The sequence below is a fragment of the Lepisosteus platostomus genome, chromosome 20 (assembly GCF_059453375.1).
Source record: "Lepisosteus platostomus isolate fLepPlt1 chromosome 20, fLepPlt1.hap1, whole genome shotgun sequence".
In the NCBI taxonomy this organism is placed as follows: Eukaryota; Metazoa; Chordata; class Actinopteri; order Semionotiformes; family Lepisosteidae; genus Lepisosteus; species Lepisosteus platostomus.
The window spans coordinates 14,292,600-14,317,976 of record NC_142630.1 but is presented as its reverse complement, the minus strand read 5'-3'; the positions used below and the strand labels follow the sequence as shown (position 1 = coordinate 14,317,976).

The 25,377-nt window shown below is 46.4% G+C and overlaps 1 protein-coding gene across 2 annotated transcripts in view; it reads left to right on the top strand.

Annotated features, from left to right (window-relative positions):
• Positions 1–25,377, top strand: part of carmil2 (capping protein regulator and myosin 1 linker 2) — a 50,331-nt gene that overhangs the window by 12,073 nt on the left and 12,881 nt on the right. The window contains exons 5-30 of one of the 2 annotated variants that reach the window (XM_088614404.1): positions 187–308; positions 3,225–3,322; positions 3,702–3,772; positions 4,501–4,574; positions 4,947–5,022; positions 7,435–7,523; positions 8,474–8,568; positions 9,086–9,172; positions 9,502–9,611; positions 9,962–10,039; positions 10,543–10,619; positions 11,122–11,226; positions 12,092–12,161; positions 12,390–12,471; positions 14,371–14,467; positions 14,738–14,792; positions 16,509–16,681; positions 17,591–17,659; positions 17,785–17,878; positions 18,456–18,554; positions 19,458–19,586; positions 19,957–20,070; positions 21,550–21,725; positions 22,401–22,488; positions 24,058–24,171; positions 24,492–24,558. In XM_088614404.1, coding sequence (XP_088470530.1) covers positions 187–308; positions 3,225–3,322; positions 3,702–3,772; positions 4,501–4,574; positions 4,947–5,022; positions 7,435–7,523; positions 8,474–8,568; positions 9,086–9,172; positions 9,502–9,611; positions 9,962–10,039; positions 10,543–10,619; positions 11,122–11,226; positions 12,092–12,161; positions 12,390–12,471; positions 14,371–14,467; positions 14,738–14,792; positions 16,509–16,681; positions 17,591–17,659; positions 17,785–17,878; positions 18,456–18,554; positions 19,458–19,586; positions 19,957–20,070; positions 21,550–21,725; positions 22,401–22,488; positions 24,058–24,171; positions 24,492–24,558 — 2,509 coding nt within the window. The remainder of the gene's footprint in view (positions 1–186; positions 309–3,224; positions 3,323–3,701; positions 3,773–4,500; positions 4,575–4,946; positions 5,023–7,434; positions 7,524–8,473; positions 8,569–9,085; positions 9,173–9,501; positions 9,612–9,961; positions 10,040–10,542; positions 10,620–11,121; positions 11,227–12,091; positions 12,162–12,389; positions 12,472–14,370; positions 14,468–14,737; positions 14,793–16,508; positions 16,682–17,590; positions 17,660–17,784; positions 17,879–18,455; positions 18,555–19,457; positions 19,587–19,956; positions 20,071–21,549; positions 21,726–22,400; positions 22,489–24,057; positions 24,172–24,491; positions 24,559–25,377) is intronic. The other variant, XM_088614405.1, reaches the window with a different exon arrangement.

Below are 25,377 nucleotides of genomic sequence, written 5' to 3'. Positions count from 1 at the left end.
AGAATCCCTGCAGTCCTTTGTTCCCGCCTGGTGCGATTTGACTCGCAGCTCCGCACTCCCTCCGGTTCCCACGCGAGCGGAGTCTCCCAGCAGTGGTTTTGTGGCCGGCGTTGAAATGTGCAGCGGTTGCCAGTGTGCGCAGCCCCTCCACCTGCGCCTCTGTGCCCGCGTGTTTGTCCGCTGCAGGCCGCCATCGAGACGGACAGGCTGTGCTACTCCCTCACCCTGATGTCGCTGGAGGAGCTGGAGCACATGGTCAGTCATATCACTGCCTCGCTCAAGAAGATCTTCCCGGACTCCTCCCCAGGGTGAGCCTCGCCTCTTCCCTCGCTTAACCTCGCACCCCCCGTCCCACATCCTGGCTCGGCTGAGCACCCACAGAGCTGCGTCCTGCACAGCCCACACAGTGTGTGAGCTGGGCTTTTTCCACTGCCTCAGGCGCCCAGCAGCCACACACACAGGGGCCCTTCGGAACAAAGGGCAAAAATAACCACTATTCATTCACGGTTCTTGTTAGTATACTTACAAAAACAGCAAGTGCTGGTCAGTCCCATGTAATCATGAAGCATCAGGAAAGTTCATGTAAATGATGCTTATGTGAGAACGGTAGAAGGCAAGACAGTTTGCAAGCGAGGGGATTCGTCATGTGTCCAATCTAACTTGTTTAGTAGGTAGAAGTCACTTTATCCGAGTATCTCATGCAGCAGCTTCTCTCACTGGACTATCGGCTTCGGCCACATGGCTAATTAAGTTGTTCCAGACCCCTACCCCTCTTTGTGTAAAGGATGCTTCTTGTCCTGATTGGAGGATCTCCTCCAGCCACTGCTTGAAAGAAGCCAGGATACTGGCTTGAAAAGCTTTGCTTGAGTAGCTTGTTCCATACTCCCACGATCCTCTAATAAGAGCTGTGAAGTGAAATTCGTTTGGAGACTCCCATGGTGCTTTCACAGTGTTTAGTCAGAAGACGCCCAGTGTTGATTTCCGGGAGGGAGGCATCCTCAATGCTTCACACTCACTCAGCGAGCAGAAAGGCAGGAGCTGCCTCTCTGTGTGTCACGTCTCCCGAACCACAGCACAGCACTGAGTCACTGTGTGTGTGTGTGTGTGTGTGTGTGTCTGTGTGTCTGTGTGTCTGTGTGTCTGTGTGTGTCTGTCTGTCTGTCTGTCTGTGTGTGTGTGTGTGTGTGTGTGTGTGTGTGTGTGTGTGTGGGGGTCCTCTGTAGCTAACAATCCAAGGAGACAGTGTTGGGGGGAGAACTACATGCTGCTGCTGCACACTTCTGCTCATTCTGCTTGTTGCAGAATTTAGCACTGAACGGGGGAACGAAAGAGCAGTTGTTTCCTTTAAGGGTACAGTGGTGGAGGTGTATGTGTGTGTGTGTGGGGGGGGGGCTCTTCCTTTAATCATGCATGCAATAATAGCAGCAACAATAATAATATACAGAATAATTCCGAAAATATCTCTGAATTTGTTCTGAAAATATAACCACTTCTATCATTCCCCTGTTAATTAACTAATGAGCCTGCCATATCACACAGCCCAAACAGGGCCTGTGTGTAAATGTATATTACACATGTATATCACTCTCATGAGTGCTCATCTTGCACAGTCATGACACTCTCTATATATATATCTTACAATCTTTTAGTTTTTTGTTTCATTTTTAAGCATGCAGAGTGATTTGTAACAGCGTGAGGATATACAGAGTGTAGGGAAGCCGTCCTCCCTGTATGATCTCACATGGATCTGGCGGAACAGGTTGCATTTGGAGATCTGATGGCAGGTACATGCTCGAACCCGGACTGCTGCACCTTGCCTCTTCGGCAGGGCAGAGATATGACGCCACAGTCCTTCTGCTTCCAGCTGCACAGCTCTCGCGAGGAAGTCATTTAATGGGTTTCTTTTTTGGAACAGACATTTATGAAAAAGGATTTATAAATATACCCCAGCCTAAAAGAAACTCGAAAAAAACAAACCAGAAAGAGCTATGTGACAGCAACAGGAAGTTGTTTCCAATTATTGTATGATTATATTTTTATGTTGCAGTCAGTTCAGCTCCAGGCAGATTTTCCATGAGAGAAGGAGTCTTGCTAACATGATGCAAATTCTTCCCACACGCCAGTCCTCTGCGTATGTGTGTGTGTGTGATCTCTGAATGCAGATAAACAGCCATGTGGGACTTTTTTAAAAGTCACATTGCGTCCACTTTCACTGTTTGAGTGAAGCGATCCTCTTGCTTCCTAGACGTATACGCTGTTAAATTCAATCCTGCTATATAACCTACTTTTTTCTCTGGGCAAAATCAAGCTAAACCTATTCTGAGAAGCTAGAAATACCAATGGAAGACAATTAAATGAGTAACAATGAATCCTTTCAAGCATGCAACACAAATCTTTACCCAGGAGAATATGCAACTGTTTATGCTCAGCTCTAATTATTGCACATTTATAAGATTACATTTATTATGCAGATGATAAGATATGACTTTTCTATGAAACTGCAGTGGTTCCTGATACATCTGTTCAAAACTCCTTTATGTTGACAAACAGCACATGTATCTTCGGTTTTAACAGGTCATAAAATGCAGTAGCTTTCAAAATGTATAAGAGCACATTTTATTCAGCTGTTTACTGTGCAGGGAAGAATGATCCTGTTATTGTAAGAGTTAGATTCTCAGTATTTACAGTACAATCTCATGTTCCACATAAGAGTGTGCCAAAGTGGTGCAGGGGTTAGCACTGTGGATCTGGGCTCAATTCCTGGGTGCTGTCTGCGTCGAGTATGTGTAATTCTCCGTATTTATTTGGGTTTCCCCCCAGTCCAAAGATGCGCCGATATATTAATTGGCTTCTGGGTAAATTGGCCCTGGAGTGAATGTGCACGTTTGTGTCTGCGTGTTCTGTGACGGACTGGCGTCCTGTACAGACCTTGCGCCTGTTGCTCTCCTGCGACCATAAATTGGTTAGAAAATGGATGGGCTTTAGGCATAAATCAAAATTTTCAAACACATTTAGGCTTTTCTTGTCGGTGTGCTTTTCATCATTTGTAGCTACGTACCCATACTGTTACTATTTTGAAATAATTGCTTGAGTTTTGTATAAAGGCCATCACTGAAAATCAGAGGCTTGCTGATGTCGTGTGTCAGTTTGTTCAGAAGTTGACTGAAACGATGAAAAAGGAAGAGCTGGTGGGCCCATCTGTCTGCGTTCTGTTGCCCTCCCAGGAAGCTGCTGAAGAAGACGCCTCCAGACTTGCAGGACAGATTCAAGAGGCTGACAACTGCAGTGGAAGAGCACATGAATGGAAGACAGGGGCCATGTGGTCAGCAGAGTCTCTTCCAAAACTTTTCTTTAGTCAGAAATACAAAAAAGATATTAATACACATGACATGATACACAGTGAGCAAAGTGTGAAACCACAGCTTGATTTATTTTTGTTCTTCTCTGTTTATTACCTCAGTGTTAGTCAGCTGGCTTGAACTTGCCAGTTTAGAGTGATCGTGGTGTATCTTCAGTGCGTTTTCAATAACATCATTTTTCTGTATCGTTACAGTTAGCAGCTGTTCTTCATAATCTAAACATTTCTCACTCTGTTTGTTTAATGTTCTCTTTTTCTTCATTTGATTCTTGACTTGCCAACAGGGACCTTCAATTGGCAGGCTAAATCTTTTATTTTCTCTCTGTTCTCTCGTCTCCCTCAGGAGGTTTTTCAGAAACTTACGCAGCCCTGTGTGACTTCAATGAGTTCCCCTGCCGAGAGGAGATCCAGTGGGTCAGTATGCTTTCTAGTCTCTATAGACCCCTTACTTGTCCTCCAAGCCTCTAGATTTTGTCTGGACAGAATGTAAACCACTATAAATATATTATACTTGGGATTTAAAACATTGTCTCATGGTATCTATCCAGTGCACAAAGCCTGTGTTTAGCTCTTAGTTAAGTGCTAAAGAACCACCACACCATTGGTTTCCATTGTGATTTAAGGCAAACACAGGTATGAAGAGGAGAGTCTGTTCGTTGAGCGTTTGCGGTCTGTGACGCTGAAACCAGCACCCCTTTTGGGTTGTCGTTCTGCCCTGCCAGTGATTGCTCTCGCGTCAGAGCAGCAAAGGTTTCACTTATTTGCACAAAGTGCGAAGGAAAACCAGCCAAAGGTATCATGGAAAATATGTGGTTTGCTCACAGTTTAGAAATAGCAACTGTTCCAGCTCTGTAGGCGCAGTGCGCATGTCGGAGTGGTCAGCTGGAAGCTTTTCTTATCAGGAAGAAACAAGAAAACAAACAGCACACTAGCAAATCCGACTTCCTTTGGTGAGCTGTGTATTTCCATGTGTAAAAAAACCCAAAGAGATGCCTCTGTCCAAGGCTTCCTGTGTTTTCTCCATGGTTTGGCCTTGATGCAGTGTGTTATCCAGCACTCCTCCAGCCAGTGCTGACTTCATCGCGCCTGTGTGTCACCTCTGTGACCCTCCCTCTGTCTCTGCCTGTTTCTATGCCTCTCAGGATGTGGACAACATCTACCATGTCCAGAGCTGCCGGGAGTTCAACCTGCTGGACTTCAGCCACCTAGACAGCAGGTCAGTCAGCCCGGGCGTGGTTTTCTTCTCACCTTCTGGGGGTCTCTTTCTCGCCCTGCAGCTGGTTTCAAGTCAGTTTCTCTGTCCAAATCTTAAAAGACAGTGGGCTTGAATACCTTTGTATCACAAGACAAATGATGCTATATTATAGATATAATTTGATGTGTTTGCATGTATTACATGCTGATCTGCCACTGCACCATCAGAATTGCTTTACCCTTCAATAGGAAGAGGTGGAAGACCTACACACAGTGTCACAACATCTTTAACGCACAGTGAAAACGCGCTCAGGGTGGTTTTCTGGAGCTCTAAGCAGGTGCAACTGAAGGTGATAAGCCAATAAACCTTGCTCTCCTCTCTGCTCCCTCTCAGAGATGTTGCCCTGGCTGTGGCAGCCTTGTCCTTCAATCAGTGGTTCACCAAGCTCTACAGCAAGGACTTCAGACTGGTAAGTCCCTCCCCCTTCCCCAACCTCATACCCTCGAATTGATGCCAGAGTAAAAAACACACACGGTGCGAATATGTATCTTCCAACTGTTGTGCTGTGGGTCTTACAAACCCAAGAGCTAGGGCACCGCAGTTCCGGGAGAGTGGCCAGCTCGCTGCACCATGGCTCAAAGCCAACCTGAGGCAAAACTGTCCCCGCAAGTCCACGGCCAGGGTCTGGAAGTGACGGGCGCGTGGGAGCCGGACACATCCAGTTCGGCCCCGGTGAAAGAGGGCCGCGCGGGATAGCGGATCGCTGGACTATGGTGCCTTCACTCTAGGGTCCGTCATGCCTACAGCACTGCCCTGGTCATAATAGATGGCCTTTACTAAGCTTAGGACTAGTTTGCCCTGCTGGAATTCTGCCACTATAAACGTTTGCTATGTGTTTCAGTCAAGCACAATAAACCGATCGGAGCTCAAGTATCATGGATGTGCATGGATTAAAGAAATCGTTTGGGTGGCTGTTCTGGAGACCTATGTGGTCTAGTCGTGTTTGGATTTGATTAGATAACCTCTGCCAGGCTGGGAGAAAGCTCAGGCATGATCCATCAGCCCTGGCCAGTCTGGGAACCACTGTCCTGTTTGCATGACTATGCCCAACAAAGGGGTGTCAAGGTGAAAAGAGGGCAACTTTGTTGGTAGCTATCCAGGCTCCCATCCTTTGTCTGACAATGGTGGAGGAGTGCATGAGAAACGGGTGCCTTCACCTGACTTTTAAAACAGCCCACTTCAGTTGTCTCTTCCCCTCATCCCCTGCGAAGCGTGTGATACACTGAGACATGGGAGACATCACAAGGACTTCCAGTATTTGGCGGGTTTGTGCTGTTCTCCCCTGGGAGAGATGATTAAGACTGATTCACAGGTGACTTGAGGACTCTTACAGAGGCTGTGTGTAAACCATGCGGTCACAACCTGGGCCATGGGCTGTGACTCCATGAGTCAGATACAGTTTCTTGAAAGGAAGAGATCTGTTTGGTTTCTTAGTCACTACTGTGTGATACTTTTCGGGTCCAAACCCTAATTAGAAAATCTAAGAAATGAGTAAAGCATTGCATACTGTACATCTTTGGGGTTATCAGTTAAAGAATCATTAAAGGGTGTTTATATTTTATAATAACTGGTACTTTATTTTTCTTTTTTTGAAACTACAAATGCTAAGTGTAGTGTAGAGGAAACTGCTTAATAAATGGGGCCTTTTATCTTTGTGGTAAACTGAATATTTACCTGAATGTGTGGGCTCAAAACCTCACTGCCTCTCATCGCCATTTAAGACTTTCATTTCGTTGTGTGGGAAATGACTTGTTGGCACAGAACCAGGCTTTTATGACTACCATTAAAATATCCACAAATCCAATTTTTCTCTTATTAAGCACAATTCCACCACCCCTTTCACCTCAGTGAAAGATTCCTTCCAGTACAGGTTTCCTCATAAAAGTTTCCAATGTGCAGTGGTTTTACAGTGTACTGTGTTTCCCCATTGCAGATATAACTCATCGCCCTATAGAAAGTGTTTATACTCTGCAGAAGGGGACTGATTCTCTGGTGCAGCAGGCCTGCCTCTCATTTGTGCTTTGTGGATCTGGCGTTCAGAACCTGTAGCCTGTAGCCCAAAAACTATATATTTCCTGCAGACATTTTCTTACGGACTGTTATAATGAGGGTTCTTGGGAGGACTGGTAAAACTTGACACCCTGTCTGAGGGGGCGGAGGTACCAGTGTGAGGTCAGAAAAAACAAGAAAAGGGAAAGAAAAAACACCATTTTGCACAGCGGCATCCAGACTGGACTATCCCTATTTAAGGGGGTCCAGTCTGGGAGGGAAAAAAGAAAGGACTCTTGGAACAGTGGTATTCAGTCTGGACCCTGCTGAATTACGGATAGTCCACACCGGAAGAAAAGGAGAGCCGCCAAAAACAAAAGAGAAGTCAGCCTGCCCAGGTGAATCATCACAGCGAGATAGAAGACTAGGAAAAGAAAATAGAAGCAAAAACATGGCCTCAATGCTTTCCTCACAACCCCTTACGGGACTGTCACCAGAAGGTTCTCCCCTTGTGGGGTTCTGCTCTTCATTCCAGTGTGCTCTTAACGGACCCCCACAGCTGCGGCTCATCCTTAAATTAGCCAGGTCAGCTGCGGTTGCCAAGGCAACGCGTCGCCCTTAACCCAGGGTTCCGCCTCCACACTGAACACGCCCCCGCATTCTGCCACAGTACATATTTGTGTTCTCCTTGCCCGTAACCTGCACGTACATATTCTCCCTGGGATTTTTCGAACTGACCACAATAACCCCCGTAGAGCGCGACTCCGCTGTGCTTCCTTGCGCCCCGGTGCGGCTGATCCGAGCTCCGCTTGGTGCTGTGTGTGTCGTGCAGAGCCCCGAGGTGCTGGAACAGGTGCTCTACATGATCAACCGTTCGCCCAAGCTGGAAGAGGTGTGCCTGGAGAACAGCGGGCTGAAGCCGTGAGTACACCCTGCCTCCTGCCCCAGCTCTGTCCTGGGGAGGTCGAGCGCATTCCATACACACGTCTTTCCAGACCGCCTGTATTGCTGGGCTCGTACTGTCTGTGCTGCTATCTTCTGAACAAGACATGAGCTGATTGGGCTGCAGCGGTCAGTCTGTAAAGCACAGGCCGCCCAGATGCACCTGGCCACAGTCAGCGGGAGGCAGGACATGAACTCTTGGTTGTAGGGGGCATCCCATGATACCTAGAGGAAGATCATATCTGACGAACAATTCGTGAGTTTCTCTTCTTTTAAAAATAATTTTATTAAACCTGGTAGGTGACACGATGATTGACACTGCCGCCCCACAGCTCCAGAGTCCTGGGTTCGACTCTGGCGAGGGATTCCTATCTGTGTGGAGTCCCTGTGTTCGTGTGGGTTTTTCTGGTACTCTGGTGTTCCTCCCACAGACATGCACTTTGCATTTGATTGGCTACACAAAATTGCAGCCCTTAGGGGTTTCTCCCCATGAGGAAGAGGGATGGTCTCTGACCATGTGGCATGGCCTCTATCAGGTGTGTCCTGCTCACGGGGTCTGGGACTAGATGGGTTTGGGTTGGATAGCTCAGGCACGCGCCCTTGCAGTGCGGACACATCAGAGCACACACTTCAAACCCACAACACCATTGACATCAAGCCTCAGCTTGATCCACCTTAAATCTGCTTATACTATGTGTCCATGATTCGACTATTTCTACCCTTTACAGAATAAAACTGATATGAGCGCATTCTGTATAAGATGAGAATGAAAAGGGCAACTGTGGTATAGTGGAGGTGAAGGCTTGTGAAATGAATGCAGTATAGGAAGAACTGGTGAAATGCACACAGCGGGAGTTAGCTGGGGTAGTCAACAGATCCCCTGTGATTTGCAGTGGCTGATGCTGTCTCTCCTCCCCCTCCCCTCGCAGGGACTTCGCGCCGAAGATGGCGTGTGCCCTCAGAGACCACTCCTGTTCGGCTCTGCACACCATTAATCTGTCGGCCAATCAGATCGAGGACAAAGGTGGGGCGTGTGGTCCGCTGGGCATCTCTCCACAGGGTCAGGGCTGCTGGCCCGGATCTCTCAGCCTTGTTCCACTTGCATGTGCTTTCATGACTGGACCTACAAACCAGGAGCTACAATAGGTGCCATCAAGCAAAACACATTGTGGGGTCCTGAGTGTTTCTCTTGGACATAAGTTTGTCAGCCAGCCTTGCTGTCATTCTGAGAGGAGGAAATTGGTTTCTGAACATCGGAGGAAAGGAAAAAGAAAAATAATTTGAAAACAATTCTTATTTTTTAAACCAGTTCAGGCATGCTAGTTTTAAAGGCTTACTTGCTCCTGGGGAAGAGGGGAAGAGAGGGTGTATCAGTGCAGACTCTCATTCTTTTCTTCCTTCTCTCTGTACTGTTGAGTAGAAATAGGTGGCATGTGTAGTTGCCAGCTGTTGCTGTAGACTGTGAAGGCATGGAGGTGCCTGCTGACAGAAAGGGCCTCCTGCTGCTGCCTGTGCATGTCTGACGTGCTGCCCCTCCCCAGGTGTGGTAGCTCTCAGCCAGGAGCTGGAGAAGCTGCCCAGTGGGCTGACGCAGCTGTCCCTCTCCAGAATATCCCTCTCGCCCAAAGGTAAGAGCTCAGCCTCAGGGAGAGGCTTTCCTAATGTTTGATCATAGATGGCCGGGCCCATGGATGGGCACGTAATTCAACTCCTGCCAGGGCCTAGAAGCCCATGACTATGGAAGAAAAGGGCACGACAAAATGTCATTTAGCTCATCATAGTCAACTGGTTGTTGTAAGCTCATTGGACCAGGGACCTTATCCGGCCTTTTCTTGAAATCCACACTGCATTATCCTCTACAGAATTGGCATGGAGTCCTTATATAAAGTGTGTTCTGACTGGGATCTGCCCCCTCTTATCCTTCTTGTGTCGCCCCCCTCTCGTCCGTCTGTGCCAGGTGTGGGCAGCCTGGCCCAGGCCTTCCTGCTGAACCAGTCCTTCTCCAGCTCCCTGCGCCACCTCGACCTCTCCAACAACGCAGGGCTCTTAGCCACTGAGGAGGCCACGGTGAGTCCTGCGGGCCTCACCAGAAAGAGGAGCTCTCTCAGCTCACCTTGATGATCCAGGCACCCCATCCACACCCCTTGACTGCTCCTAATTCAGTCTGCGTGTGACAGGAAAGGTGTTAATATTCCAGTACCTGTATTGATTCATTGCACTTTTAATCCCAGTTATCTGTTCTGCAAACTGCTTGGAATCAGTTCATTGCCAGTAATCAATGCTTGTTTTCTACAGCACATTGAGTTGTTTTCTATATTAACATGTAGATTGTACCTAAAATTAGCACCTTACTGAGCAGCACATAATCAAAACTTTGAGGAAGTAACAAGTCTGTTCATTTCCGTTTTCTCTGATAGAACCTGTTTAACTTCCTATCCTGCAGCAACGCAGTGTCTCACCTGGACCTGAGTGGGACTGACTGCCCTCTGGACACTGTGAGTACTGGCTGGACACCTCGCCCTTGTCCTCTGTAGTCACACACTGAAGGCTCTGCTCCACAGAGCTGCACCACAGGCCCTGCTAGCAAAGTGAGAGGATCACCCTCCTCACTATTATGTATATAAGTGGTGACAAGTGAGAGGTGGCCATTAGCTGCTCTGCTAGCACTTCTGGTTGCTCATACTTAAGCGGTCTGAGAATGCCGTCCAGCTGATTCACTGTTATGGTTACATTGTTCCACATTCTTAAAAACCTTTATGTAAAGAAATGCCTGTTCTCAAATGTAAATGCACTTTCTCTTGGTTTAATGATCCAAGGATCTCGTCTAGCTTTTTCCTGAAAGAAACTGGGATATTGGCTTTGAAAGTCCCAGGACATTGGGACTTCATGGCTGTAGATTCCCAAGGTGTATATTTGTGTTTATTGCTCTGTTGATCAGATGGACATATCTTAACCCATTGATTACAAGGCTAAAATCCCTTTCTAATCTTGTTTTTAGCTCTTTGTATCACTGTCAGCTGGCTGCTGTTCCAAGCTTACCTATCTCAACCTGTCCAGAAACATCTTTTCACACAGGTGAGTCTGTGGTTCCTTATTCCCCTTAACCCAGCAGCACCGCTGTGCTCCACCTGGAGTCTAGCTAGATGAGAAGGAACTAAAGAGTGACTTGTAGAAGCAGGTTTGAAAAGGTTTTTTGAATGCGTGGAAAATGCAAAAGTGGGTGTATATTTCTAAACATTGTACTCTCATCAGTTTTGATGGGAGCAAGTTGTATCTGACCTTTTTGTCCTGAATGAATAGTCCAGTGATACATGCTTATGAAACTTAAAACACTTAAGGGCTTCCATTAAATGATCTTTGTGAGGTACAGCAGTATCTGGTAGTATGTGATGCCCCTGTGTAGTGTTTCATACTTGCTGGAGAGTATCCACTTGCTGGTTTCTTGCAGATCCCACTGTCTGAACTACCTTTAGCTGTTCATTAGTGCCATGTTCTTGAGCGGGCAGCAGGCCTGCCCCCCTCCTGCTGCAGCTCTGTAGAACAGCGGCTGTTCCGCTGACTTGGCCTCTCTCCCCAGGAAGGTGAAGGAAATAACTCGCAGTGTGAAGGACTTCTTCAGCCAGTGTGCGTTGCTCAAATACGTCGGCCTTTCAGGTACCAGGCTGCCTGCTGAGGCTCTGAGGTGAGTGAGTCCAGCTGAATCGGGAGGGGTTTAACTGAAACCTCCCCTGCAAGCTTACATACTGTAATATACACGTCATAGGTTTATTCCATGCTGAAAAAAGAAGAAAGACAACACAACGTTTCGTAGAACAGAACTTTTCTTTCTCCTCTTTTCAGCATGGAATAAACCTATGACTTGTTCCTTTGCAGCCTACACATGCTGACCCAGCACCCACCTGAACTAAGACTGTAATATAGGCATCTAATACACAGTCTTGCATTTTAGAAATATCCTGTCTACTGTGAACTCATGCACGGGTGTGCTCTTTCATTCACCTAAGACCTTTACTCCATTATTTTACACTGCTCATCTATGCATTAGATTTTGTAGAGATGGAAGATGCAGGCGTTTTGGTGTCACAATAACGTAGAGCATTTCAGTTTGGCTTGAACAGACCTATTCACAGGTGACTTGAGGACTCTTACAGAGTGGGTCTAGAAGAGCTCGCTGTTAAGGTTAAATTTGAACCTTCTGATCAGTATCGCCAAAAGAATTACGTATTTACAATGTGTGTATAATAAGTTTCCAACGCAGGCTGTTCAAATAAGAAATAGAAGACCGTCTCCGAGAGAAAAATGTGTCACTTGCTTCACTCGGAGAGAGTTTTGTTTTTTCTAATTGCGATGCATGCCATCTCTCATCTCCTGTCGTTAACTTTACTGCTTCACATTTTTCATATTGATTTTCTTTGAAGCCTGACATGAATGCTTTTCGAGTGCTATGCAGCTTATTGAGTATGCTCAGTAATGCTTTCCTGCGTTACTGGGAGCTGCGTGGAGGGGGTGTGGTGCTGAAGAGTGTGTTCTCTCTCGCTCTCCTGCAGGTTACTGCTGCAGGGTCTGGCCACCAACGCACAGCTGTCAGGCCTGGAGCTGGACCTCAGCAACTGTGAGGTAAAGCCGCCTGTAACCCACAGGCACGCGATCAGTGACACACTTGGCCAGGCCTCAGCCACACCTGCTGGCGAATTGTTTTAGCTTATGCTTCATTTTTTAAAAGATTTTAGATTTCCTTTTCAGGAAGAAGGGATGGATAAGCACAGGGCTGCCCTTCTAAACGAAGTCTAATGTTTTTCTGTCTTGCACTTCCGGGGATGTCTCTCGCTTGCTTCCCGGGTGCAGCTCAGGTCCGCAGGTGCCCAGGTTATTCAAGAGCACATCTTCGAAGCCAGGGCCATCGGGAGCCTGGACCTCTCAGACAACGGTAATGACATCTCTGAGATCGCTCCCGGCCTCTCCCAGCCTCTCCCTGCCACCAGGTTCCAGCACATACAGACACCTTGAGCCAGAATTAAAGTTTTGAGCCTGAACGTAAATAGTGGGTAAACTGTGCCCTAGAGATTGCTCAATTGTCATTATGAATTATTCATTTTTTAATTGTGTGCTGTGATGATATTATTAGTTTTACACTATTCAGAAGCTAAGCTGCACCTTTAAATTAAATATTTACTTTTAATCAACTTTATTTGATAGTTGCCTTTTATTACCAGATGAACTGTAATTTAAAGGCTGGAATAGTAAGCGAACAGCTGCTCTAAATTTGATTTATGTCAAGAACTCTGAGCAGCTCATTATGGAAGGTGGCTAATAAGGTGATGTTGCATAATAAGAGATATAAAAGAAATGTAAAAAACGATTAAAAGCACAGTGATAGTTGATAGTGTCTGTGATTCGGTTTGTTTTTATTTTTAGTGACTGGATGTTTTATTTTCAGACAATTTGATACAGGATGGGTTGAAGTAATTAACAGTCCTTTCAACACAGGTGTGGCTGTTCTTGCTTTCTGAGCAACTTCAAAATCATGTTCTGTCTGAAGGTGTCTTGTTCATCAACCGTATGATTCGGCTCACAGTGGATCCCAGTTTACTGTTCATAGTAAAGACGTGCCTTGTAGGAAAGGTTAACCTTTTTTTTACTATATCTGGGTCTTCACAGATGAGGGCTAACCATGTATAGGTCATGTTCTGAATGAAAAAAAATAGATTTAAAACAGGTAGTCGTGGGTTTTACAATAATAATTAACCAAAATGGGAAGTTATGGAGGGAAAAAAGGAAGCACGCGGAGACATTGAGCACAAGAGGTGACAGATAGTGAAATGAAAGTCACACACATACTGGCCAGGGAACCACAGTAGTGTGCCACTTCGCCTTTTCAGCAGGAGGGAGACTGCCAGTAGGTGCACTCAGGGCTGGAGGACCACCGGTGTGCCAGATAGATGGACGGTTTTAGAAGCCTTTCTTTTTTGGAAGAAAATCAATGGCTCCCTAAATTACCGTTTTTCAGTCCTGTGCTGGCTGTGCTCCCCTGAAACGAGCTGTCTACGGGCACAGACACAAAACTGATTAAGGCAAGGGATAATTCGCTTATGTTTGTTCTCAGTAAGGGTTCAGCCCCTTCACATCCCCTATCAGGCTCGTATTGCTGCTTTTATTGTGCCATGACGGAGACAAGTTTGACAACGAAATACGTCCAAATTTATATTGTCGCTGTATAAGAGTATAAAAAGCCAATTATCTCTTGGAGCTGAGAGTGTGCCAGGAGTTGTTTACATCAGTGATGGGAAACCCTGGCCTTTTTAATCAGTTCATTGCCCTAAATGGCTCTTCGGGACCAGTGACGCTGTAATCTGGCCCTGCGCGATTAATCATGGAGTGTCTGCCCCTGGGAACAGGCCTGTCTCACCTGCTGGGGAAGAATGACCACACAGACTGAATGTACAGTTTCCTTGTTAATTCTCAGAGAATGCACGAGCTGTAAAAGACTCAAAACAATGACAGTGTCAGCACTTACAAGCAAGGGGTCATAATAATAAAGGATTTAAAACATGTCTGGGAAAATAAAAACAGCTCATCTCTGGGACTTTTCTCTTTTGCAATTCATTGGCAGGAAAATGCTGAAAAGGACACTGAACTGGCTTGCAGTAATGCGGACTGTCTGTAAATCATTGTCACGCTTAGGCCAAGCAGAGGTTAAGGAAGGCCGGGCCTGGGTTCATCATAGGTTCTTCCTGGTTCATCCTGGGTTCATCATCAGAGATGAACCGGACGGGCGCAGGGGGTTGCTGTCTCTGCTCACCTGCCTGTGGTGTCCCTTCTCTAAAAGGCTTCGACAGCGACATGGTGACCCTGGTGCTGTCCATCGGCCATAGCCAGTCCATCCGCCACCTCGCCCTGGGCAAGAACTTCACCATGAAGTCCAGGTCAGTCCGGGCAGCTGGTACTGCCCCAGCCCCCAGTCAGAGCACAGGGGCAGTCCCAGAGAACAGGCAGGGCATACTGTAAGACTTACTGATAGTGCTCCTAGAGAGCAATTTGTAACTGTAAAGCAACTCCTCTCAGACAGAGCATTTTCCCCTCTGGCCATGACATCATACCCAGCGGGGATGAAAATACAGTTGTTTTTTATGTCATATTGTCATATTGGATGACACTGATGTCATGATTTTGATGAGGTGTCTCGTTCCTCGCAGGGCGTTGACTGATGTCCTGCACAGGATCGTGCAGCTCATCCAGGAGGAAGAGTGTGTGAGTCTCAGCTGTTTGGTTGTTACATCCGTTTTGTTTTTGGAGCAAGGTAGTTCTGGAAGCTGTTGAGGCTGCAATTGAAAATGAGGATGGCTATCTGTATGGGGTCTGCATGTTCTCCCCATGTCTGTATCTCTGGTTTCCTTACATAATCCAAAGACATGCTGGTGAGCTTGATTGGCATCCCTGAATTATCCCTGTGTATCTACATGTCTGCGTGTGTTTGTGCCCTGTGATGAACTGACTCACTCTCCAGGGCGTCAGCATGCACAGTGCCCTGTGCTTTCAACATACACTCAGGGAATCATTTTACTTGTTAATTATGCTTGTCTTATATTGTCTTATATTACAGTTATTTCTTTGAATATGAGACTGCTTTCTTGAGAAGAACTTGAGAAGCTGCGGTGTATCTCTCGCTCTCTGTCATAGAAGTATATATCCAAATATATTGGCTTGGATATATTTGCTAAACCCAAAATTTGGGCAGAAGACTTTGTAGTCCTGGGTGAGGAATGAGTCCTGTTTCTGAAGATGTGCAGACTAAGAATTAAAGCCCACTGAGCCAGCAGAGCAGAGCAGAGCTTTAATTACTCCGATTCCTATCCCTCTGAGATATCACCTCACTAATTAAACTGGAAGAATGGAAATGTTGAGATAATTAGTATAGTTCTCTCGTTCGGGAATACTAGAGCTGTTCAGAATAAATCTGTTATACTTGCCCTGCCTCTTTGATTTTGAGTTGAGAGCAGCGCTCTCTCACGCAGATCCTCTTTCTTTCCTGGAGCAGTCTGGGTTTCTGGCTGTGTTTTACGAGTAGTTTTTGTCCAGGACCACTGAGACTCTCAAAGGGAATAAAACTTTGAACCGTTTCAAGCTTCAAACCCAGATTCTGTAAATAACATACTGTTCTCCGCTCCTAGCTCTGCGTGAAGCTCACTGCAGTTGAGCAGGCTTGATGGCTTTTTGAATGTGAGCAACTGGGGGAGCTCACATCCCAACAAGCCGTAGACAGTGTTAAATGGTTGTTGCCCATGTGGGGATGCAAGTTGCTCGCTTTTAAGAATGATAAATCAGGTGTTACTAGTACACACTGGCTACACTCAAACAACAGACTGTAGGTTGTTGGGGGAAGCAGAGATGCTGTCTAATGCATAGCAATCGGAAGGGTCTTCACCGACTAGCTCAGACCACCACAGAGCCACAGAGAGGCAGTGTCCCACTGCAGAGACCATACATCACAGCCTCTGCCTGACACTCCGGTGGAGGTGTGCTTGGCTGTAGGCTGTTGCAGTGGACTTGTGAAGGACCTCAGCTTCTGAGCTGGACAGATGTGACAGAGCTGTGCTCAATAATACACCAGTTATTTGGTCATTAGGGATCCTGGAGTAAAAAGGGAGCTAATTAGGCGTTGAGTGGTGTCATTGTTATGTGACGATGTGTAAGACCCAACAGGGGAAAACATACATGGCAATAATTAACATGATTTTACAAAGAAAATCACCATTAATAATGTCCTCCACCATTGACCTCATAGGTCCAGTGTAGCAGTGATAACCCAGAGTAGGCTCAGAGCTTTCTTTGTTGAAGTGTTACATGTCATGGATCAGACTGAGAAAGGAGCTCATCTTCGTGAAGCCTCAGCGCTTTTCTTTACAACCATGCACTCACCTGCTCACTGGCATGACCTGTCCTAACTGCTGCTGTGTTCTGCAACAGCCTCTGGAATCGCTGTCAGTGGCCGACTCCAAGCTGAAGACCGGCACCACCGTGCTGATCAACGCCCTGGGCAGCAACACCAGCCTCACCAAGATCGACATCAGTGGCAACCTCATTGGAGACACTGGGGCCAAGATGCTGGCCAAGGCTCTGCAGATTAACACCAAGCTCAGGTATCCAGGCACAGAGTCTCTCAGGGAGTGCACATCCAGAAGGGTAGACAGCCTGAACTTTTTCAGTCCTTGCTGAAGATCAATAACTGGAGCCACATTTTCCTCCTCCTGATCTGTATGCTGCCATCTGTATTGACTCTACTCTCAGCTTGCTCTGCACTGAAGGAACCTAAGCCTGTTAGGAGTTAGCAATTAGGCCCTCAAGAACCATTTTTTGTGCACTCCCAGCTGGCCTACGTTTCTTCAGGGTCTCTCGAGTGGAGGTGTAACTCATGTATCCTTTCGTGATTTAGCAAATGAAAGGGAACAGGGATCTTAGCTGAATTGCCCAAGACTGACCTAACTGCCTAACCCTCTGACCTTGTTTACACATTATAGGGTAATAAACTGCTACTGATCAATCCAAATGCATGTTTTTTATATGGAAATGTGCTCATGTTCAAGAATAAAAGCTTGTTGCTGTCCTTAGAAAAGTGAGTGAGAGACTAGGTTAACCTGTGAACATGCTTGATTTACCAGTCATGTGGTTTACTGAGAAAAAGGGACTAACGACCAAGTGGATTTGAAATTTCAAATGATATATCCAGAGACAACACATTGCAGCTCAAGAGGACATGAATAGTACTTCCTTTAAAAGTTCTGCATAGGGTTTAAAATGTGAAGACTGCACAATGTTTTTTTATGAAACGTTGAATTTTTTTTTACTGAAAATGTTTTTTTATCTGAGTCTTGTCCTGGGCGCTGCTGAGATAGTCCAGACAACACGTGTTTCTTCAGTGTTTCCTAGTCAGAGAAGCACATACACCAGCATTCTATCCCATGCAGAAAACTCTCCAGCCCCCTGTGCTCAAAAGCGTTGTAGTAATTCTTCATGTTGGACTGCCCCTGTCTGTTTCTTCCCCGGCACAGAACACTAATCTGGGACAAGAACAACGTCACGGCCAGCGGATTCCTGGATGTGGCGAATGCAATGGAAAAGTAAGTATAAACTCAATGACTTGGGCAAAGTATCCGCAGAGCTGAATTAAATTGGAATTGCTTACACTGGAATAAAAAAGTCCTGCTGCGGTTTGGGTTGTGTCAAGTGTATCTTGTCTTTCCAGGAACTACACCCTACACTCCATGGCCATTCCCATGAGTGATGTGTCCCAGGCCTACCGCAGCAGCCCGGAGAAGACAGAGGAGGCCTTGCAGAAGGTGGGGGTTCCTGTATTAAGGAGTAGCCAGTAGCCCAAGTACTGTGGAAATAATGGGACCTCAAATGGAACAGGACAAGTAAGAAAGTGAGCCAGGGATTGTGAAAATTCCCTTACCCTGGTGCTGTTGAGTTCTGTCTTGAAACATGGGTAGTAATCTTGCTAAAATGAGCTGGGCTGTGCTGCTAGCCGAATGTGTCAGGAATTCCCTTAGCAAGGCCAGACAGCTGGCAGAGTTGTGCTCAAGTAGGTTTGGGATGAGCTGGCCAGGCATCTCTTGGATTCCCAGCAAACGGGCAGCCCTGTGACCTGTGTAACCCCTGCAGACTTGAGTGACATCTACCGACTCTCCCGTTGGGTGCTATGGAGGTCACAGCACATCAAATGCTGGTTGGTTCTGCATGTGGGCGTGTCTCATCCTCTCTCTTAACACAATTGGTAATTTGGGTCGACACATCATAAAGAAAATAATGACCAATTGCCACATTTTTGAAAAATAACCCTTACGTCCTGTCATAGCCCACATATGGTGTTATTTTTTCCCCACTGCAATCTGAATATACTGTTTTGTCCCATAGATCCAGTCTTGCCTGGTCAGGAACAGCCAGCGCCAGGCGTTTGTTTCAGACCAGGTGTTCCGGCTGCAGCAGGGGATTATAACCAGCACCTCAGAACAGGTAGGGGCAGCGTGGCTTACCTGAGGAGACTGGGCCTCCATCCTGGATCTCCATCTGATCCACCCATTAGCTGTCGTGCTGTCTGACTTTCAGAAACCATAATTCACATTCTGGATTCCTCATCCCTTGTTTACGAGCACTTTATTTACAAGCTTTGTAAATGAGAAACAATGTAATCACAGGTAGCTGATGAGAAAACCCATTGTTTTTAGAAATATAGTCCTTTGCCCTTAAAACATGTAATGGGGACTAATTTGGTGCCTTTTCAGTTCAGAACATAAAGTTTTAACACAGAAACATTAAGTTTCTAACAGCTTGTGAACAAAAATGCTGTATTTGCAGCAGTGGCTTGTTAATCGCATGTAAGGGCTCCCTGTGAAGATTAAACACCTAAGGATCTGAGAGACACCCTAGCTCAAAGGTGAACGTACACAGTTCTCAGGCACAGACCAAGCCTTGCGTACAAGTTGCAAACTGTGGAAACAGCAGCACAGGGCTTATGTAAGAGGGCTCTCTGTCTTTACACCACATGGAAACCATTGACAATATTGTTCCCTCTGTTCCTTCAAACTCCCTGTTGGAAACATGACTTACAATGCTCATCCGCCTTTAACGGAACATTATTGCGTTTAAAGATTATTAGAAGGGTGTAAGTAGGAGTATGTAGTCAGATAATCAGATCTTCTGCGTTCTGCGGAGTTCAGGTCTGCTTTCACTTAGGGGGGGTGAGTAGGAATTCTGGGGAGACGGGAAGGTCTGCCCCTTGATTTGACGCGCTTCTGTTGACTTCAGTATCCATTACCCAGTTCTCTCTCTTGCCTGAGTTGAGTACCACACTACTAGGACGCTCCCAAAAGCTATGGCGTGTTCACTCTGTCTCTCCCCTGTCCTGTCCTCTCTCAGCTGGTGCAGCGCCTGTGTCTGAAAGTCCAGGACAGCGTGAAGCCGCTCACTTCCTGCAGCGTCCAGGAAGTCCAGGACGACATCCTGTCTGCGGAGGAGGTGCTGCGGGATGCCAGGGCCTCCATCTCTGTGAGTGCCCCTCTGGGAGTGCCCCCAAGGAGAAGTGAGGAAAACACTTCTCCTTCTTACAGCTCTCGTAGAGCAAAGTCCAGGATCAGTTCATCATCGTCAGGCTGGATTACCCATGTACAGAACTGTTTCTGCTTATTTCTATTAAGGCTCCGCTGTGTGACAGAGGCCTGTTTTTGACAGAAAAATACAACAAATAGCCAAGAGAATATAGACAGAAATGGGCACTGTTTTTGCTTTTGATGCTCTATAACAGGCAGATCAGTTTCTGTATATATAAAAACAAAAAAAAACTGTGCCGAGCTTGTGTGTGGGTGTGCTGTTGACATGTTTGTGCTGCAGCCAGTGGAACTGTTCTTCCTCCTCTCAGCTGCTGCCAACCCTGTATGAGCTGGGCAGAGCGCCATCTAGTGCCAGTGCACTGCAAGACAGACTGAACGACGCAGCCCGGGTCATCACCAATGACATTACTGAAGAGATTCAGGTAAAGGGCTCCTTGAACCTGAGCCATCCAGCGTATGCACACACCAGGGTAAATCTGAAACGGAGTGTTGAGGAGAAAGACAGGAGAGGGGATAGGTGAGGTCACAAACTGCTCCTTCAGTTAATCAAATTCTGAGCTCTAAATGGGCAGAACACCAGTAGACAAGTCCCTTACGTCTACTTAGAAGCAGAACTTCATTGACTGAGAATCTCACCATTCATATTAGTAATTTGCTTCTATACAAGGTCATAAGGTGATTCTGTATGACCATGCTCTTGGAATCAGATGTGCAGCCCTTATTAAGAAGAGCAACACTATGCGTTTGTTTTGCTTTAGGTAGACTGAAGAAGCTACAGTATCTCCACACTTTTGCCTGCTCCTTGCATTTTAGTGCTCTGAGATTTGATTGCAGCTTTCTCTTCTTAAGGACGTGCTGTATATCGTGATGCTGCGTGCAGAGTTACATAAGCAAAAAAGAAAGGTTACTCATAGTGGCTGGGTGTATCGGTTACATAACTGTGCCCCAGTAGGAGGTTTAGGCGATGTGAGAGGGTGGCAATGTTGAGCTCGCTGGGCCCTCAATTGAAAACCACTCAACTTTAGAAATCAAACTTCACTGGAGCACCTTTCACAGCTGCAGAGTCAGGACAGGCACAGAATATAGCACTTTTCTGGATACTCCACTGAAAGAACTTTACAGGTAATGGGGATCCCCTCCACCACCACCAGTGTGCAGCTTCACCTGGGTGATGCGCCAGCAGCCATAGTGCTCCAGTACACTCCCCACACACCAGCTCTCAGTGGGGAGGAGAGCAGAGTGATGATGCCAGTTCAGAGATTATTAGGATGCCATGTTTGGTAAAGACCAGGGGGAAATTTGGCCAGGATGCCTGGGTAACACCCCTACTCTTTTTGAGAAACACCGAGGGATTTTTAATGACCACAGAGAGCCAGGACCTTGGTTTTATGTCTCATATGAAAGATGCCACCTTTTTACAGTGTAGTGTCCCCAGCACTACACTTTGATGGTATACTGGGGCTTTAGGACTCACATAGACTGCAGGGTAAGCTCCCCCTGCTGATCCCACTAACACCTCTTCCAGCAGCAACCTTAGTTTGTTTCCCAGGCTCACAAATCCCAGGCTCACACCTTCTGAGCTTCAGTTATTTGCCAGTGGTGAGTTGCAGAGCAATATAGCTGCTGGTGAATTAAGTAGAAGGCTTAAAGTTTCTGCAGAACTTAGTTACTAAATTTCAAAGCTAATAGGCTCAAGGCAGAGGACTCCATAGGATGTACTATAAGTTCAATTTAGGAATTTACAACACAGAAACCACAGGCCTTTCCTAATCAATACTGACGGAAATCAATATGGACGAGGAAGAGGCGGATGTCATGAGCAGCGTTTGCAAGAAATATGCTGGAAGTCAAAGGTCTCTGCTTTGGTCGGATTCTCAGGCATTCTTCCTGCTGTGTCACAGGACCTGGTCCAGTGCATGCTGGGCGCTGCACAGAGAAGCTGCCCCAGGATGATCCAGAGGACTGCTGTCCGGGACCAGCTGGCCAGCTGTGTGTCCAAGAAATCGAGGCAGGCAGCCAGTTTTGTGCAGGAGACACTGATGCAGCAGGCGGGAGCTCACATCAGGAACAAACTCAGGTCAGACACACGCACATCTGCTCTGTATCTCTAAACCACACTGTAACCAAGGGTTTAGTCATTAAAGAGCCGTCCCCTAGGAAGGAAGGCAGGAAGAAGTCGACATATGCCACTCTTGTGACAAATCAAGTGCTAATTGAGGACAAATGGAGCATAAATCACAGCAGATAGCAAGGGCACTTGTAAATGTGAAGGCAAATGTGTGTTTGAGTAGCTCATTCTCATTCTCAGGAGCTACTAATTTTTATTTACATTTTGGCAGGAAAAGAAGCATTTGCATCCTCCTTTTTTAATATCCTTGAAAGATGGCCATAGGGTTTTATCTGGTTATAGGCGTAGTCTTGGGGGGTCTTTTTTTTTCACTTTCGTGTTCAGGCTGTGTTTTAGCTGGTAACAGAATCAGTGAAAATTGGCTCTTTAGGACTGGCAGTGAACCCCTAAGAACAATTTAACTGAAGCTGTGTTGTTAGAAGACCGCTGTGCCTTAATCACTAGAAATAATTGAAACTCAATTAACATCTCTGTTCCTTTGTGATGATGTGATCTTCTCGGGGTTTTTCAATTTCTTTTGTGTGAAATGTATTATTTTCTGTGAAACCCAGGTGAAGGGCTACTGACTTCATCCCGTTCTATTTCTGTGTTGTGTTCCCGCTTTTCATGTCCCTGTCTCTTCAGCGAGCTCAAACTGTCCATAAGCGTCACTCTGGCTGAGAGCATCATCGACGAGATTTTACAGGACTTGTCAACGTCTCAGCAGAAACTGGTGAGCGCAGTCGTGTGGAGCTGTGAGCTGATTCACTCTTGGCTGCGGAAGACTCGGGGCTCAGACATGAGGCGGGGGGCCGACTCACCACTGCGCTTGGCAGCTATTATACTAAGAACAGCAGCTGAAGTTAATTCTGAAGACACAGCAATTTAATTGGAATATTTCTAGTGAGACAGAAGGAGACACAGAGTGGTAGCTGTATAAATAGGTAGTCATGAGACAAAATAAGATGTACGGATATTAACATGCTGAGTTAATGCAGATTACCACTAGAACTCAATTGTTTGTGAACTGCTGTCATAGTCCTTATTAGTGGGAAAAACAGGAGGAAATGAAATAGCTTTGGTCCTGTTTTGGATTTGCAGCAGTGCCTGTATTATCAAGTGCTCTTCCTGACAGCGCTGTCTGCTAGAAATTAAATTAAGTTGCCACTCCTTAAGAAACCTAGGAATAACACAAATTCGCCTTTTTTGGGATTAAAGTCATTTTTATTGCACAACAAAAGCTGCACCTGGCAGTGATAGCCAGGGGTGTGTTTGGTAAATGCCAGCGATGTGTGCATGGTCCCAGTGGACACAGGTCAAGTGGAGTTGTGTTGTTAATGATTAGTGTGATGCAACTATGAGCCATGCAGATCAGTGTCTTGGTGAAGGATTAGGGAGGAACTCCTCTGAATTCATTTTGGTAAGACCTAAAATAGCATTGTTTAACTGTTGGATGCTACACAATGTGCCAGTGCCTGGTTCAGTGCTGAAGCCACCAGAGAAGCTGGCTGTTGGCCCACTGCTGTGCCCATCTACCATATTCACTGACAGTGGTCAGGGTTCTGAACTTGTACTGTAACTGGAAGGCTGAGGGTTTCAAGGCTGTATTTATATTTCGGGGTTATTGAGAATCGGCATTGATGTGTGCTTTGCAAACCACCATATAACTCAGATGTACACAGTAACTTGTAAAAACCTCCAATTTACATCACAAAATAGAGTAAATGTCCTCATCTGAGCAGCGCTATGTTCTGTGAATCAGAATGAGGCAACAAAACCTCCAGTGACGTGAAGCAGGCTTATTGCATGGTAAACGTGGCGCTTGTGAAGACCTCTCTCTTCATCCAATAGAAATATTGCTCTTGACTTTGAGACGGTTTTGCTGACAAATCTTACTTGCTAACTGCGCTTGCAGATCACAATGGAAACTTTCTGTAGTGAAATGTCTACTGTACAACCCGTACTTATTCATTCGTACATCACATTACGTTAGTCAGTACAGTGACTAGTGAGCAGGAAGGGCAGCTTTGTGTACAAACTCTTGCTCTTGCCCGTGACGAGACCAGTGGTTTGTGACAACATGGCGACTTTACAGCACTTTCACAAAGTTCATGACTTTGTGCTGAATGCTGAATTGATCACATTTTGGCGAGACCCAAATTGCTCCAGTGCAATACCCAGTAGTATAAATGGGTGCAAATATAAGTTGCCATTGGATCGAAGTGTGGGCCGGATAAATTAGAACATCAGCAGTAATGAATTGAGACCTGAAGACTGAGCGGCGATTGGCTCCTTCCCTCAGGACCAGCATGTTTCAGAGCACACACAGGCCCCTCCAGCGCCTAACGAGAAAAACTCCGTCAAGACCAACATTCCGCAGCTCCGAGTGGTGGAGATGGAGTTCCCAACAGATGAGGTGAGGACGGTCCTTCTCTCCCTTCATTTCTGCTTTTTTCCCCATTCCTTCATTCTCTCTGTCCCACCGTCTACAAACCTGAGCTGCGAAACGCATTTTCGTGCCAACGCGCTGTGGCGGTTGATGGCAGCAGAGGTCACGCTCGCTGCTTCTGCGGACAGGACCCAGTCAGCTTTACCGCTGAAACGCGAGCCCCAAAACAACGCAGAGCAGGGAGGAGAGAGTTTTGTGAAAATTCAAGCTCACTGCTAAAAAACTGCAGCTCATGCAATACAGAATATGGTCACTACGTCACTGGCTCATTGTTTTATTTCTGTCAGTATGTTCCAGGTATCTGGCGGAACTCCATTCACACCCGGAGCATTCGACCTGCACCATCTGTGAAGAGTAAGTGTCTTATTCTTGGTCCTGAAGCAGAGTAAGAGGTAACGGGTGAACACATGCTTAAGGGTCAGAGTGATGAGTTAATTAGGTCAGGCAATCAGTTTAGAACTAAATTCAGTCTGTGGTCAGAGAGAGGTCCTCTCTTGATTTCTTGAAGGAAAGATTGTGAGTGTGATTAACACTACAGTGTAGGTAGCACTTTTTCCTTCTCACCAGGGCCTTGTTTTTGTTTTTAAACCATATTGCCAGACAATCCCTACATCCTAAAGCCCTTTTAGGAAGGAGTAGTTAAAACACATTGAATATTCCTCTGCAGTTTCTCTTACAATCGTATCTCCTTTCATTTTAAAAGGTTAAGAATGTAAACTCGTTGTGTGTTATGAAATCATTGTCTGGATGTGACGGGGAGCACTGTGTGGTTCCCGCAAGCTCTTGTGTGTATGTTAACACTAGCTGCTTCTTACCTTATTTTGAGTACATTTGCATACTGGTGTGAGTCACAGTTTTAGGCCCCGGGACTCTGAGCTCGGTCTCTTCCTGCCCGAGAGGGCTTTCCTGCCTGCTGCTCTGGGATTCCCCTCCCAGAGTTCCCTGCTGGCTGTCAGTGCCGAAGGGATCAAAGGCCGTTGGGGGAGGTGGGGTGGGGGGTGTGGCCGGTGATATGGCTCTTGAGGATGAGAGGGGATTACACTACCCCTGACAATAGATTAGCAGCGCTGTGCTGTCCCGTAAACCTGGGGTTGGGGAAACTGGAGCGTGACCAGGTTACTCACACTCCACTGAGCCTCTGGACGGGGCTGGGGGGAGGTGGGAGGAGGGCCC